General features: G+C 34.8%; 1 protein-coding gene across 1 annotated transcript in view; it reads left to right on the forward strand.

Annotated features, from left to right (window-relative positions):
- Positions 1–14,479, forward strand: part of LOC134255752 (SUMO-activating enzyme subunit 2-like) — a 36,813-nt gene that overhangs the window by 9,432 nt on the left and 12,902 nt on the right. The window contains exons 4-8 of the mRNA XM_062738264.1: positions 298–362; positions 911–1,011; positions 10,048–10,169; positions 10,411–10,478; positions 14,116–14,240. Coding sequence (XP_062594248.1) covers positions 298–362; positions 911–1,011; positions 10,048–10,169; positions 10,411–10,478; positions 14,116–14,240 — 481 coding nt within the window. The remainder of the gene's footprint in view (positions 1–297; positions 363–910; positions 1,012–10,047; positions 10,170–10,410; positions 10,479–14,115; positions 14,241–14,479) is intronic.

The raw sequence follows: 14,479 nt of genomic DNA on the forward strand, positions 1-14,479 counted from the left end.
AGCCAAAATAACCGACCACAGTTTTACATAGAAATATATGGGAAAATTCTTTAAAAATCATCTTCTCAAGAATAGCAAAGCCATGATTGGTCATGGGACTATTTTTGGATTTAAACTTTTCAATAATAAACCAATTGCTACTTTTTCCTAGCCACAGTGCTCAGGTGAGCGATGTGGCCCATGGGCCTCTTGTTAAACTTTCCATCCATCATGATCCATTACAGTTTACTAAGTTTAAAGTTTGTCCTAAAACGTTATCTTTTGGAAATTTTTATAGCTAAAATATTCATCTTTTAGCTCTGATTATGGTGTTGATTTCTTCAAGAAATTTGACATGGTCATGAATGCCTTGGACAACAGAGGTATGTACTTCAAATACTTTTTGGGAAGCCAACGGCTCAAATACTGAGATATAAAAAAAAAAACATTTTTAACTGATTAAAACCTAACATCCTATTCATCTATTTATCTCACTTGTTCAAGAATTCTTTATGTTAAATTATGAAGTCCAATTTTCGTTATAACAATGTAAATGAACTATACCGTATCCTGAAACATCCAGTTGACTTTGACACATCCCTGATACCGTGGAATCAGTAATGTTGTGTAGGAACATGCAGTGTGTGTAGAATTTGACGGTCACCCTTATCCACGAATTTACATCCCCATGAACAATTTTACAGACAGTATACTTTATTCAATGAACCATCTGAATATACCAGTTACCCACAAAACTACATTCCCACAACCAACAAACTTTTGCTTACCTACAAACATTGACCCCCATGAATTAAAGTAATTCCTTAGTATTCCAGATAATGTTTGAAATACCAAAGTTCTGTTGTGTGTGATGTATTGCAGAAATGTTTAAAAAAATTTCTTGTTAAGTTTTCCTCTTGGGCATTGACAGCTGCCAGAAACCATGTTAACAGAATGTGTCTGGCTGCAGACATACCCCTGATAGAGAGCGGGACAGCCGGTTACCTCGGACAAGTGACAGTCATCAAAAAGGTGACCGCCATATTTCAATTTCTATAGAGCAACAACATAAGGCCTTTCCAAGTTTTTTTAGCTCTACTGGTCAGAGACCAGAAGAGCTTATGCGATAGTAATGCGTCCGGCGTCCGTCCGTCTGTCTGTAAACAATTTTTCAAAATGCTACTCCTCCTACAGTTTTGGTCTAATTTCAATATAACTTAGCACACAAGTAGACTACACTAAGATACATAATTCTGTGTATCGGTTTTTAATTTCGATGAACGGTGTTGCCGTGGTTACTAAAAATAGAAATTTCTGTGAAATTCTTTCAAAATGCTGCTCCTCCTACAGTTTTGGTCTGATTTCAGTATAACTTGGCACACAAGTAGACTACACTAAGATACATAATTCTGTATATCGGTTTTTGATTTCGATGAACGGTGTTGCCGTGGTTACTAAAAATAGAAATTTCTGTGAAATTCTTTCAAAATGCTACTCCTCCTACAGTTTTGATCTGATTTCAGTATAAGTTGGCAAACAAGTAGAATACACTAAGATACATAATTCTGTGTATCGGTTTTTGATTTCGATGAACGGTGTTGCCGTGGTTACTAAAAATAGAAATTTCTGTGAAATTCTTTCAAAATGCTACTCCTCCTACAGTTTTGGTCTGATTTCAGTATAACTTGGCACACAAGTAGACTACGTTAAGATACATAATTCTGATTATCGGTTTTTGATTTCGATGAACGGTGTTGCCGTGGTTACTAAAAATAGAAATTTCTGTGAAATTCTTTCAAAATGCTACTCCTCCTACAGTTTTGATCTGATTTCAGTATAAGTTGGCAAACAAGTAGACTACACTAAGATACATAATTCTGTATATCGGTTTTTGATTTCGATGAACGGTGTTGCCGTGGTTACTAAAAATAGAAATTTCTGTGAAATTCTTTCAAAATGCTACTCATCCTACAGTTTTGATCTGATTTCAGTATAACTTGGCACACAAGTAGACTACACTAAGATACATAATACTGTATATCGGTTTTTGATTTCGATGAACAATGTTGCCGTGGTTACTAAAAATAGAAATTTCTGTAAAATTGTTTCAAAATGCTACTCCTCCTACAGTTTTGGTCTGATTTCAGTATAACTTGGCACACAAGTAGACTACACTAAGATACATAATTTTGTGCATCGGTTTTTGATTTCGATGAACGGTGTTGCCGTGGTTACTAAAAATAGAAATTTCTGTGAAATTCTTTCAAAATGCTACTCCTCCTACAGTTTTGGTCTGAATTCAATATAACTTGGCAAACAAGTAGAATACACTAAGATACATAATTCTGTATATCGGTTTTTGATTTCGATGAATGGTGTTGTCGTGGTTACTAAAAATAGAAATATCTGTAAAATTGTTTCAAAATGCTACTCCTCCTACAGTTTTGGTCTGATTTCAATATAACTTGGCACACAAGTAGAATACACTAAGATACATAATTCTGTTTATCGAATTTAATTTTGATGAATGGTGTTGCCGTGGTTACTAAAAATAGAAATGTCTGTAAAATTGTTTCAAAATGCTACTCCTCCTACAGTTTTGGTCTGATTTCAGTATAACTTGGCACACAAGTAGACTACACTAAGAACATAAAGAGACTTTATCAACGATCATTATTCTATTTAATGCTGTTTATAGAGTTTCAAATCCCAGCTGCTTAAGTACTTTCTCTTCCTTTGCTATAAGTTCAAACCAGTAGAGCTTCAGTCTCGACAGAGACTTCTGGTTTTATATATATATGTGGGGTTATCAAAAAGTTCGTGGACTGAGGCTATAAAATTAGTACTATGTTGTCTGAGCTTACAAAATTTATAAGGTACATAAAACAACAAAAAATAAAGAAATATTAAAAATTTTAGCTTGATACGTTCATTATTTCCCAAATTATTATAAAATAGAAATGACATTATATGATCACCCGGCGCCGGCGCTGTTTAGTTTCATGACGTCCGACAACGTCATAATTTTTCAATATCGGCTTCCTCTACCTGGTACACTTATTTTGAGGAGATTCTCTAGAGCTGAGTAAGTAATTCAATCCGTCTTGTTTATATAACTTTATAATGTCATGTACAGCAGCTTTCAAGGCATATATTATTGCAAATGAATTTATACATTGGGGGATATCCTCGCTTGATTGTGCCAGCATTTGTTTTTTGGAGTTCAATTTGGCTAAAAAACATGATCAACGTCATTATTTGACATGATTGATTTTTACACTCTTGACTACAAATTGACATTAACTGTGCATCCCTTTTCTCTCTGAATCTATTTTGACATTAAAAACCAAGTAATCTTGATGCATAGTATATCTCCATAGCCAGTTAGAAGATGATTTTAACGTAGGTCGCGGGTTTGCTGACGTCATTAAAACTGGGTACGCAATCTATATGATTTGGGCGACTTTCTTGTGCACATCTGATTATGACGTCACGGTGAGAAAGGGAAAATTCAGTACATTATCTGGCTATAACTTTTGTTGAAAATGGCATTTTAGTGTAACAGTATACATAGAACATGCTGAAGTTATCAAAAATAATGAAGGCTCATTTTGATTCGTTGACCATCACTGAAAGTATTAGAAAGCGTTTCATTATGTTTTATCAATCGCATTTTCTCGGGTCTATTCTGAGAGCACATATGTACTTGTTTTGCAAATAAATTTTAACCCTTGTATCATATATATGATTAATAAATATTAAATGAGTATGATTATAAAACAGGTTATCTAACTCCGAATTACACTCGGTACTCCCTCCTCAGAAAAGCACTCATTTACACTTTTAGTGGAAATGCGCTAACAAACTGTTTATTACCACTGTCTTCTACAATAATTTATCTACATAACCATAGATGTGGCATGCATGTCTTTGTTCTCATTTATCTCCGTAAACAGCGCCAAAACTCTGCTCATGCACCAATGGAAAGTCGAACTCAGTTATGAAGCGGTATATGTGCTAATCTCGGACAAATCGAGATACAGGTTGATCACAAATTAAAAACTGCTAAGGCACTACCGAGGTAATACTAATGAAACATAAACTAATACATTTTTGAGCGGCATTGACCTCTTGTAAATAACCACAGGCAAGTACGATATGACCCCCTCCCTCCTTTCCATTTTTTACTTGCTAATGCCGGGGGTGAGTAAACTTTTTCCTATTTTTGAATTTTAACTTCACCCTATATGTGCATGTTGATTTAATCGAAATATTTACTAATCGGAGGCACATAAAGAATTATATAAATGGAAATCTGAAAAGGAAGAAGAGCGTGTTTCAAATTTATCGATGTCTGCATATTCCATGATTCTCTAAGCTTTAGATAGTGATCAAGTGAAGATTAACTGAGGCAAACATCGAGAATAAAAACAAATTGCAAGCCGTCTCTTTTTATGTATCAGTCGAAAGCGAAATACATGTATTTAAAAACAGCGTAAAGAGATAAAAGGGTAACATTATTAATAACATGCAATACATATTAAACATCCAAATAGGAAAACCCCAGAAAAACAGAAAGGGGGGGGGGGGTTCGATACATGTACCCCAATTGCCTTTGTAAGTAATGGCATGCATTGTTGTTAGTTACATGTACATATTTTATTCGCTGCATTGCTTTCCATGTTCATTCAGTAGAATCAATGTAATATGTATACATTGAAAGTCTAAGAACAAAATAAAATCTGCCTTTTGATTACGCCAAATAAAAATAATGTTTAAGTCATCCTCCCATTTACTCCACTAAAAATTCCACTTTTTAGGTCACCTGAGTCACTCAGGTGACCTATTGCTATCTGTTTTTGTCCGTCGTCGTCCGTCGTACGTCGTTCGTCGTCAATCGGTCGTAAACTTTTGAACATTTTCAGCTTCTTCTCTGCAACCACTGAACCAATTTCAACCAAATTTGGCACAAAGCATCTATGGGTGAAGGGGAACAAAAATTGTGAATTTCATGATCCCTGCCCCCCTGGGGCCTGGGGGGTGAGGCCAAAACCACTACAATTAATGCAATCTTTAAAAATCTTCTTCTTTACTCTTGGACATCAAGCAGTCAAACTGTTTGCATGATTGTAATCAGCATTGAGTCCTTTACCAAAATTGTGAAATTCATGGCCCTTGGGTCAGGGGTTCTTGTGCTAGGGCGGGGCTAAATAAGTATATAGTGAAAATGCATTATTTCTTTGAAAATCATCTTCTCTGCTCCTGAATATTAAATAAACTAACTAAGTACATAGTTATGATGAGCAAGAGTGCCTCTACCAAAATTGTGAATTTTATGGCCCCAGGGTCAGGGGTTCTGGTGTTAGGGCGGGGCTCTATTGATTATATAGAGAAAAGACATGAATTCTTTGAAAATCTTCTTCTCTGCTCCTGGGTATTAAATAAACTAGCTAAGTACATAGTTATGATGAGCAAGAGTGCCTCTACCAAAATTGTGAATTTTATGGCCCCAGGGTCAGGGGTTCTGGTGTCAGGGCGGGGCTCTATTGATTATATAGAGAAAAGACATGGATTCTTTGAAAATCTTCTTCTCTGCTCCTGGGTATTAAATAAACTAGCTAAGTACATAGTTATGATGAGCAAGAGTGCCTCTACCAAAATTGTGAATTTTATGGCCCCAGGGTCAGGGGTTCTGGTGTCAGGGCGGGGCTCTATTGATTATATAGTGAAAATACCTGAATTCTTTGAAAATCTTCTTCTCTGCTCCTAGGTTTTATATAAACTAACTAAGTACATAGTTATGATGAGCAAGAGTGCCTCTACCAAAATTGTGAATTTTATGGCCCCAGGGTCAGGGGTTCTGGTTTTAGGGTGGGGCTCTATTGATTATATAGTGAAAATACCTGAATTCTTTGAAAATCTTCTTCTCTGCTCCTAGGTTTTATATAAACTAACTAAGTACATAGTTATGATGAGCAAGAGTGCCTCTACCAAAATTGTGAATTTTATGGCCCCAGGGTCAGGGATTCTGGTGTTAGGGTGGGGCTCTTTTGATTATATAGTGAAAATACCTGAATTCTTTGAAAATCTTCTTCTCTGCTCCTAGGTTTTAAATAAACTAACTAAGTACATAGTTATGATGAGCAAGAGTGCCTCTACCAAAATTGTGAATTTTATGGCCCCAGGGTCAAGGATTCTGGTGTTAGGGCGGGGCTGTATTGATTATACATGTATAGTGAAAAAACATTAAATCTTTGAATATTTTCTTCTTTGCTCCTAGGTTTTAAGCATATGAACTACCTATACAGTTATGAGTATTCCTTAATCTTCAAGAATTGAAAATTTCAAGGCCCCAGGGTCAGTTGTACCATAGAGGGGGGGGGGGGCTGTACTTATATACTGAAAATGAATGAATTGTTTGAAATGTGCTCCTTGGTATTAATCAAATATTTTTGAAAAGCAAGGATGCCTTTCCAAAAATAGTGCAATGTGAGGATCTAGGCCTAAGAGTCAAGGGTTCATGTGTGGTAGTGGCACTACTGATTATTGCTGAATATTACTTAGTTGAAATGCATTTGTTGTTCCCCTATCCTGCCTATGGGTATAAAGTAACCAAACTAAGGAACTGCTAAATGTATAGTTATGATGACCAAATTGTAAATGCTATAGCATCTGGCTTAAAACATGGATCAAATTCAATCACTGGAGAGTTTTTGAATAATGCTCAGGTGACCTATAAGGCCCATGGGCCTCTTGTTTTCTATCCTTATACGTATAAGCATAAAATAAAATCAAGTTAAGATTTATTTTAGTTATTTGCTGCCTCTTGTTGTAAGCTTAAATAAAAACATTTTCAATATATAGACTGAATGCATTAATTAATACTTACACTCGGGAGGATATTATCTGGCGGATATTGATTCATAAGAAGTTATTGTTGATTTGATAGCCTTGCTGAATTTTCCAAAGAAAAGGATATATAAATTGAAAGCGTAAAAAACATATTTCAGGGGGGGTGGGGGTTAGTAGTCCTTGACTTATAAATTATCTTCATACCTATGACTTTTCAAACAAACTTAGATCACAGATCTACGATTTCAACGGGGATGGGGGATCTGCCTTTTCCAGAAGGTAAATACAAGGACACTATTATTTTGCAAATTCCGGCGAGAATCGGCGAATGAAGAAAATCAAAACAAGGGAAAAAGAAACATTAAGAAATAAACACATTAAAGAAAATAAAAAGAGAAACTAAAGGACTGGTTGTTGGTTTACGCCTTTTACGCGAATTTTCACTAATATTAGACGTAATAAGCTTAAAGAGAAAAATGTGTAATAATTATTTTATTGAATTATTATGATACTGGTCATTTGAAAGCAGATATACGTGAATTTCCTCTTTCTTAAAATCTGTGTGATTTTTGTTTTTGCTCTGTATACCGGATCGATATTCACGACGTCACGCGTGACGTCGCGACATTTTATGACGTTGTTCTTAAAAATGCTACATTTTTCAATATAAAAGCAATTATCTACAATTAAATTACGAGAAAATGAACCCGAAGACATATTATTTTTTTTCACATAGATTTATTTCAAATCAATTCTATTTTTAAATACCAAAGGATAAACAAATTCGTCTGCACGATTTAAAAGTTATTGATACTTTTTTAATCAAAACCTTGCCTGAAAACAAGCCAAAAACGACGTTTTTCCTACTGTACAGGGGGAAAATAACTCGCGGTGTAAATATTCGCTATATTCACGGTGTTAATAAATCCGTGAATTCAAGAAACAGTGAATAAATTTTCAATGATCTCCATGTTTTATTTGGAAATTTGAGAATAGACTACGATAGGTTGATGTGCATGTACATGCAGTACATGGCCATTTCAGTAATTACGAGTAGTACTTGTCATTCAGTTATTTTAATTATCACGCTTTACTTTAATTCAAATCAGCAGATATTCAAAAGCTGTTTTAATAGCCAACGCTACATGTTTCCTTAATCAAAACACGTGGGCCATGGGTTTTGATTACCCGTGCGTTACTAATGTTACCACGTGTATTTGGTACCTGTATTATCATGCATATTGGTTTTTATCGACAATTTGGTTTTAAAAAATCGTTCATATAAATATCGAACTAACTGAAGATGTGGAAGGATATTATTTCATCGAACTACATAAACCATTTATTTCCGTCCAGTGGTTTTTCGCCGCGTTAATTGTATTGAAGATCTTGGGTGCACATGTACTCATCGTAATAGCATCTAAAGGAAAGTCATTTGCAATTGACGTTTAGAGTGAAGAACTGTTAATAACTGCACTTGTTTTAATTAATTATTAATATTAAATCTAACATTTTTATATTAACCTACCCTGCTGTTCGTGAAAGAAAGACATAACGCTGATTGATGTCGTTTAACATGCTATGGTATGGATTAAACGGATAAAGACAAGGGAGGTAAATTTTATTATATATAACCAATTCCGCGAATTCAAGAAACCGCGATCATGTCAGATGAGAGAAAAACGTGAAAATTACAACCCGTGAAATTAATCCCCTATACAGTATATAATTCAATAGAATACCGTTGAAAATTTAACTACAACAATGACATCTTTGGAGTTCAATTACACAAAAACGGTGCAGACGAATTTTATAAAATTTTCAGAGAATGGAAATCAAAGGTAGAGAAATCAAATAGGAAATTTTCATGATATGTTTTCGAACACTTTCAAAAGCCTTCTAAACCCGCGACCTATGTTAAAGTCTTTGATATGTTTTGAATTTGTCTTTAATTAGAAGGGAAACAAATGATCCTGTGGCTACTCATTAAAATTCAGGTGTACATACAGTAGAAGATTATAATATAATGTGCATTGAAAAACTGTATAAGAATGACATTTACCGCAAATATAGAGAAAATCTTTGAAAGAAAAAGTTGAACACAAATATACCATTTGGTATCAACAAAAGGAAACACTTCTGTCTTTGAATTGGATTTATGAACATTTTTGTGACATTGTGATACTTATTTTTACAGATATACATTTATATATACTTTAAAATCATCTTTTTAATATACCCCGTATTCTATTATTTTATTCTGTATGATAAAAATTTTGATAACACAAGTACAATTTTTGCTCTCACAATATTTTCAGGTGTTTTTGGCGCAATTTTTATTGCATGACGTTGCCTCTCAATTTTTATGTTCATTGTGACATCATAATACTGTTGAGTGTTGAGCAGCTAATTTAAAAACAGTCCCATGATCTTTGCTATTCAAATGCAATTGAAATTATTTTTAATGTTTCGTGTTGTATCCCTAACAAATTAGTTCTAGCTGACTTAAATCTGAAAGCATGAAAATGTTCCTCTACTTCCTGTGAGATCTTTCAGATCACCATGTTCAACTCCCATGAGTACTTTCAGTACTTTGATTCTGTTTATTGCTGTTGTAAAGTTTGTATTCCCAACTGCTACTTTTCTCTTCCTTTGCTTAAAGTAAAAACCAGTAGAGCTTCAGTCTCGACAGAGACTTCTGGTCTTTGTTTAGCGTCCACGTGCGCCTTGGTTTTTGACACCCTATATAAGAAAAAATACACAACATCAGGAGTCCTGAAATTTTTTAATTTAGTCGAAATTTTTGAATTTTGTCAATTTCTCCAAATAATTCTGTACAGTAAGTTATATTGGATATATTTAAGAATTTAATCCCTTGTTTTTGCTTAATGTTTTTTGCTTTTTTTTTTTTTTTTTTTTTGCTTCTTGTTTTTGCTTTAAGAATAGATATTTCTTCTATTAAAGCAGTTTAGTTAGATCAAATCATTTGAAGGGCATCATTTTTATGACTTTTAAGCCTGTGTTTTATGTTTTGGCTCGTGTGTTTTTTGCGAATAGGTAGGTAGGTTTTGTGAAAGATGGGTGGACGCTAAACAGAGAAAAAAACTTTTAATCGCCTAAAATGCAAATTTCAAGAAAACATATAAGTATATTATTAAGCTCAAACATAAATAACTGGGTTCTGAATATTAAATAAAGACTATCTTTACTTCAAAGGGTTTAACAGAATGTTATGAATGCCAACCAAAGCCTCCACAGAAAACATTCCCAGGATGCACCATTAGAAACACACCTTCAGAGACCATCCACTGTGTGGTATGGGCAAAACATCTGTTTAAGTGAGTATTTGGCCTGTATACCAGTTCTAGAAATGTTCAGATGTTTAAGTGTATTACATATTACATGTAGAGTGAAACATACAGTACTCATTATGACATCTCAATTACAAATAGGAATGAATCACTGTGAATGTACTGTATTCTCTTTATTAATGTAAATTGGAAATCATTAAACAGTTATACATGATTTGTACTGATAATATAGTAAAGCTGAAAGTCATAAAATTCAATTTTTTTAAAGTCAGCTGTTTGGAGAGGAGGACCCAGATCAAGATGTCTCGCCAGATACAGAGGACCCCGAGTTAGCAGGTCAGTATCTCAATGTGTAGTGAGACAGAGGACCCTGAGTTAACAGGTGAGTATCTCAGTGTATATTGAGACAGAGGACCCCGAGTTAACAGGTGAGTATCTCAGTGTGTAGTGAGACAGAGGACCCCGAGTTAACAGGTGAGTATCTCAGTGTATAGTGAGACAGAGGACCCAGGGTTAGCAGGTGAGTATCTCAGTGTGTAGTGAGACAGAGGACCCCGAGTTAACAGGTGAGTATCTCAGTGTGTAGTGAGACAGAGGACCCCGAGTTAGCAGGTGAGTATCTCAGTGTATAGTGAGACAGAGGACCCAGAGTTAGCAGGTGAGTATCTCAGTGTGTAGTGAGACAGAGGACCCCGAGTTAACAGGTGAGTATCTCAGTGTGTAGTGAGACAGAGGACCCTGAGTTAACAGGTGAGTATCTCAGTGTATAGTGAGACAGAGGACCCAGAGTTAACAGGTGAGTATCTCAGTGTGTAGTGAGACAGAGGACCCTGAGTTAACAGGTGAGTATCTCAGTGTATAGTGAGACAGAGGACCCAGAGTTAACAGGTGAGTATCTCAGTGTATAGTGAGACAGAGGACCCAGAATTCATTTGTATTATACATATTGGTAGTTACAGTACGGTCAACGCGGATTAGGCATTAAACCGCGCTCCCCCCGCGGTGTTTTGATCCTTTCCGCGATACACCCCCACGGTTATTTCATCGCGGTCCTACCTGTAGCCAGGTATGGACCGCGGCGGTGTGACTTACCGTTGACTGGCTTATCGGATTTATTTTACCTGTACGGCCGTATAATATCTATAACTGAATATTGTTCGGTCGATCTGTAAAATTGCAGGTTTTGAGTTTTAAAAAATGGTGCTATTAGAAATATTATACAATGTAACTACTACCCGAAGAATTAAAAAAAAAACAACAAACAAACAAAAAACAAACAAAAAAATTAAAAAAAAAAACCCAACAAAAAACAAATAGCGTATAATTGTTTTTTCAAGTTATTCTGATGTTTGATATATGTTAGTTTTTAAAACATGTTTTTAAAAAAAATAATTATATCCTCAGCATAAGCATATACTTTATTTCTCTAAATTAATCAGTTAATGACTATATACCGTGTATCACTTTCACAATGAAACGCATACATTTTCGATAAATATTCGATGGATGGAAGAGCTAGATATTCTGAAACATGTTTATAGGCAATGTGCGGTAAATCTCTCTCTCTCTCTCTCTCTCTCTCTCTCTCTCTCTCTCTCTCTCTCTCGTATCATTATTTGTTTTGTTCTTTTAAATCGGCAAAACTCATTTTAAACGGCAACGCATTTCGGCTTGAAAGCATACAAGTAATTTCTTGTAAGTACGAACAATGTTCATGAGAATAGCGTGTTAACTGAAAACACCGAGTAGTAGAAATATTTGTATGCAGTTTAGAGTGTTACTTAATTAATTAACTCTCAATGTGCAAATAAAATAAGAGAAAGCTTAAAGTTTTCTTTCCGTATAATAATGATATAAAGATGAAACGGGGTGCTTTGTTGTGCATACGTTCGTTCATAATAAATTGATATATCATCCTTTTGCTATACATGTATATGTAAAAGAATTAATATTATTTCTACCATTTACATGTACACCTCTATAGCCTACCCTGTCAACGTATGGGATTAACTACGCAATGAAATACATTAATATTTAGCTTGTCGTAATTTTGTAGGAACATGTACACAGTACATATATAACAGCCCTCGGTGTTAACATTCCAATTTTTTGAATTTGTAGAAGACCATGCATATACAGGGAAAGTCATTTAAATTTATTAAGATCAGTCTTTCTTCTTTGTGAATTTAAATGTAAAATTAATGTTTTTGAAATATACAACCATATGTTTAAAAAAAAAAATGAAGTTCATGCAGACGGCAGAAGGGGAATCTTTGGGGCGGGGGGGGGGGGGTGTCAAAAATTATAATCCACCCGGTTTATGATTTTATATTTCAAAACTGTCAAAATGTTGCGAAAATCCAAATCCTTTATCTTCCGCAAAGGTGTGAAATTATACCCAGTACAGTGTCACTGTGAGACAGGAAATCCCTCTCCGCTTGAACGCGTACAATACACAGGAATCCACCAGTTACTAAGGAGACCACGATTAGTCCGTGCAGCTACACGTACACTGTGTATACATGTACTAGATCTAACAAGGACAAAAAAAATTACTTACCAATGCAAAATGCACATAAAATGTTGTTCCGATATTGTTTGTGGTGTTTATGAATTTCTTTTTCAGTAAATTATTGTTAACGCGCTGTAAAAAGTCAGAATAGAATTTTGCAGTAAGAAGCATGGTAGTTTTTTTTGCACTGTTTTGGTTGAATTTTCATACATGAATACAATATTTTTTTAAATCAACTTAGCTTCTATCTACTGATATTGGGTAAATAACCCCCTATCCAAAGTTGTGATTGTGCTGAGTTTTGTGTAAGACACATTAATAGAGTGCAAGTAAATATGGGGGAAGGGGGGATGATTGTTACATCAAAATTGACTTTTTACACGAAAGTAATCATGGAAATCTGCATATCGTAAATTTAAATAATTAATTCAAATATATATTAAATTATATTATCAATGTAAATGTCATTGTGAAGTATGTTAAACATGTACGACAGATGAAATTTACTGACCCGCTTTACGCACGCACGTGTACACCAGGGGTAGGGCTGGTGCAGGGGATCGCACCTTGTCCAGTGTACAGCTGTGAGGACCAAGTATGCGTACCAGGTCTAGCTCTAGACATTATGTAATTTTATTTTATCTTCTACGGATTGGTAGGCCATCAAATTACACACACATACACACCCTACTGATTTCAAGAACATTGCTTCAGAATAAAGGAACGACACTTTACAGACGACTCGGAGAATGCTGATTAAATAAAAATCTGAGTATTATAATCCTATATTTGAAGGTTAATAATTTTAAAACACTTTCATTTATAGTCCCACTGAATTTACACTCCGATAGATCGTTTCTTTAATCAATCCACTATTAAAATAAAAAAAACGCAACGAAAATATAAATTAATACTGAATATCATGAATAGCACACTGGGTGTTTTATCTTGCATTGTCGTATAAATATATCACATACAGTAATTTATATCGAAAGTCCTGGATATAAATAGAATGAACACATTTAAAAAAAAAAGGTAGTTCAAGAATTAGTAAACGCTATTTGAAAATTGCTTTGACGATTGTTATAATTATTTAGATACACGAGAGTATATTTTTTAAGAAAAATAAATTTTCATTTTGTACTTCAAATATTTCAACGACTATAAATTTTAAAATATCATTAATTTCGTTTTATTTTGTTTTGGTTGATATTTTCAAAGGGAGGTAACTCGCGTTTTAGACAAAGACTGTTTTTTCACCTGTAATAGGTAAGATGCACTGCGACGGTGTGATTTACCTGGATTACTGAACCGCGGGGGCACGCGGTTTTTACCTGAGACACCTGTACTAACCGCGATGAAATTCACACCGCGGGGGTGCGCGGTAAATGCATAAACCGCGTTGACTGTACTGTATTTTATAGACAAGATTGACCAGTACAACCTTGTTGTATTAAACAGCTGAGGCAGGTCAGACAGCACTGACACAGGATAAGAAGGCTGATGTTGCAGGGGGCATAGACAGGAAGTCCACAAGAGCCTGGGCATCAGAAACTGGATACGATGCAAAGAAGATATTTAATAAGGTAAATATATCGTACAGTCATATCAAACTTTAAAAAAGGATTTGGCATAAAATAAATATTGCAGTGTGAGTGAACATGTTTTACTGTGGAATCCACATTTTTTTGTGGGGGCTTGATCTCATGGATTTTGTTTGGAAACCTTACATATGTGAATGTATCCTGATGATTCATGATTTTGTCAGCATTTTTAGTACATTGTTTCTACTTTAAATACAGGCATCCATGAAATGAAGTTTCCA

The sequence above is a fragment of the Saccostrea cucullata genome, unplaced genomic scaffold, assembly GCF_032062105.1.
Source record: "Saccostrea cucullata isolate Sc308-1 unplaced genomic scaffold, CSIRO_AGI_Scuc_v1 ctg5, whole genome shotgun sequence".
Lineage (NCBI taxonomy): Eukaryota > Metazoa > Mollusca > Bivalvia > Ostreida > Ostreidae > Saccostrea > Saccostrea cuccullata.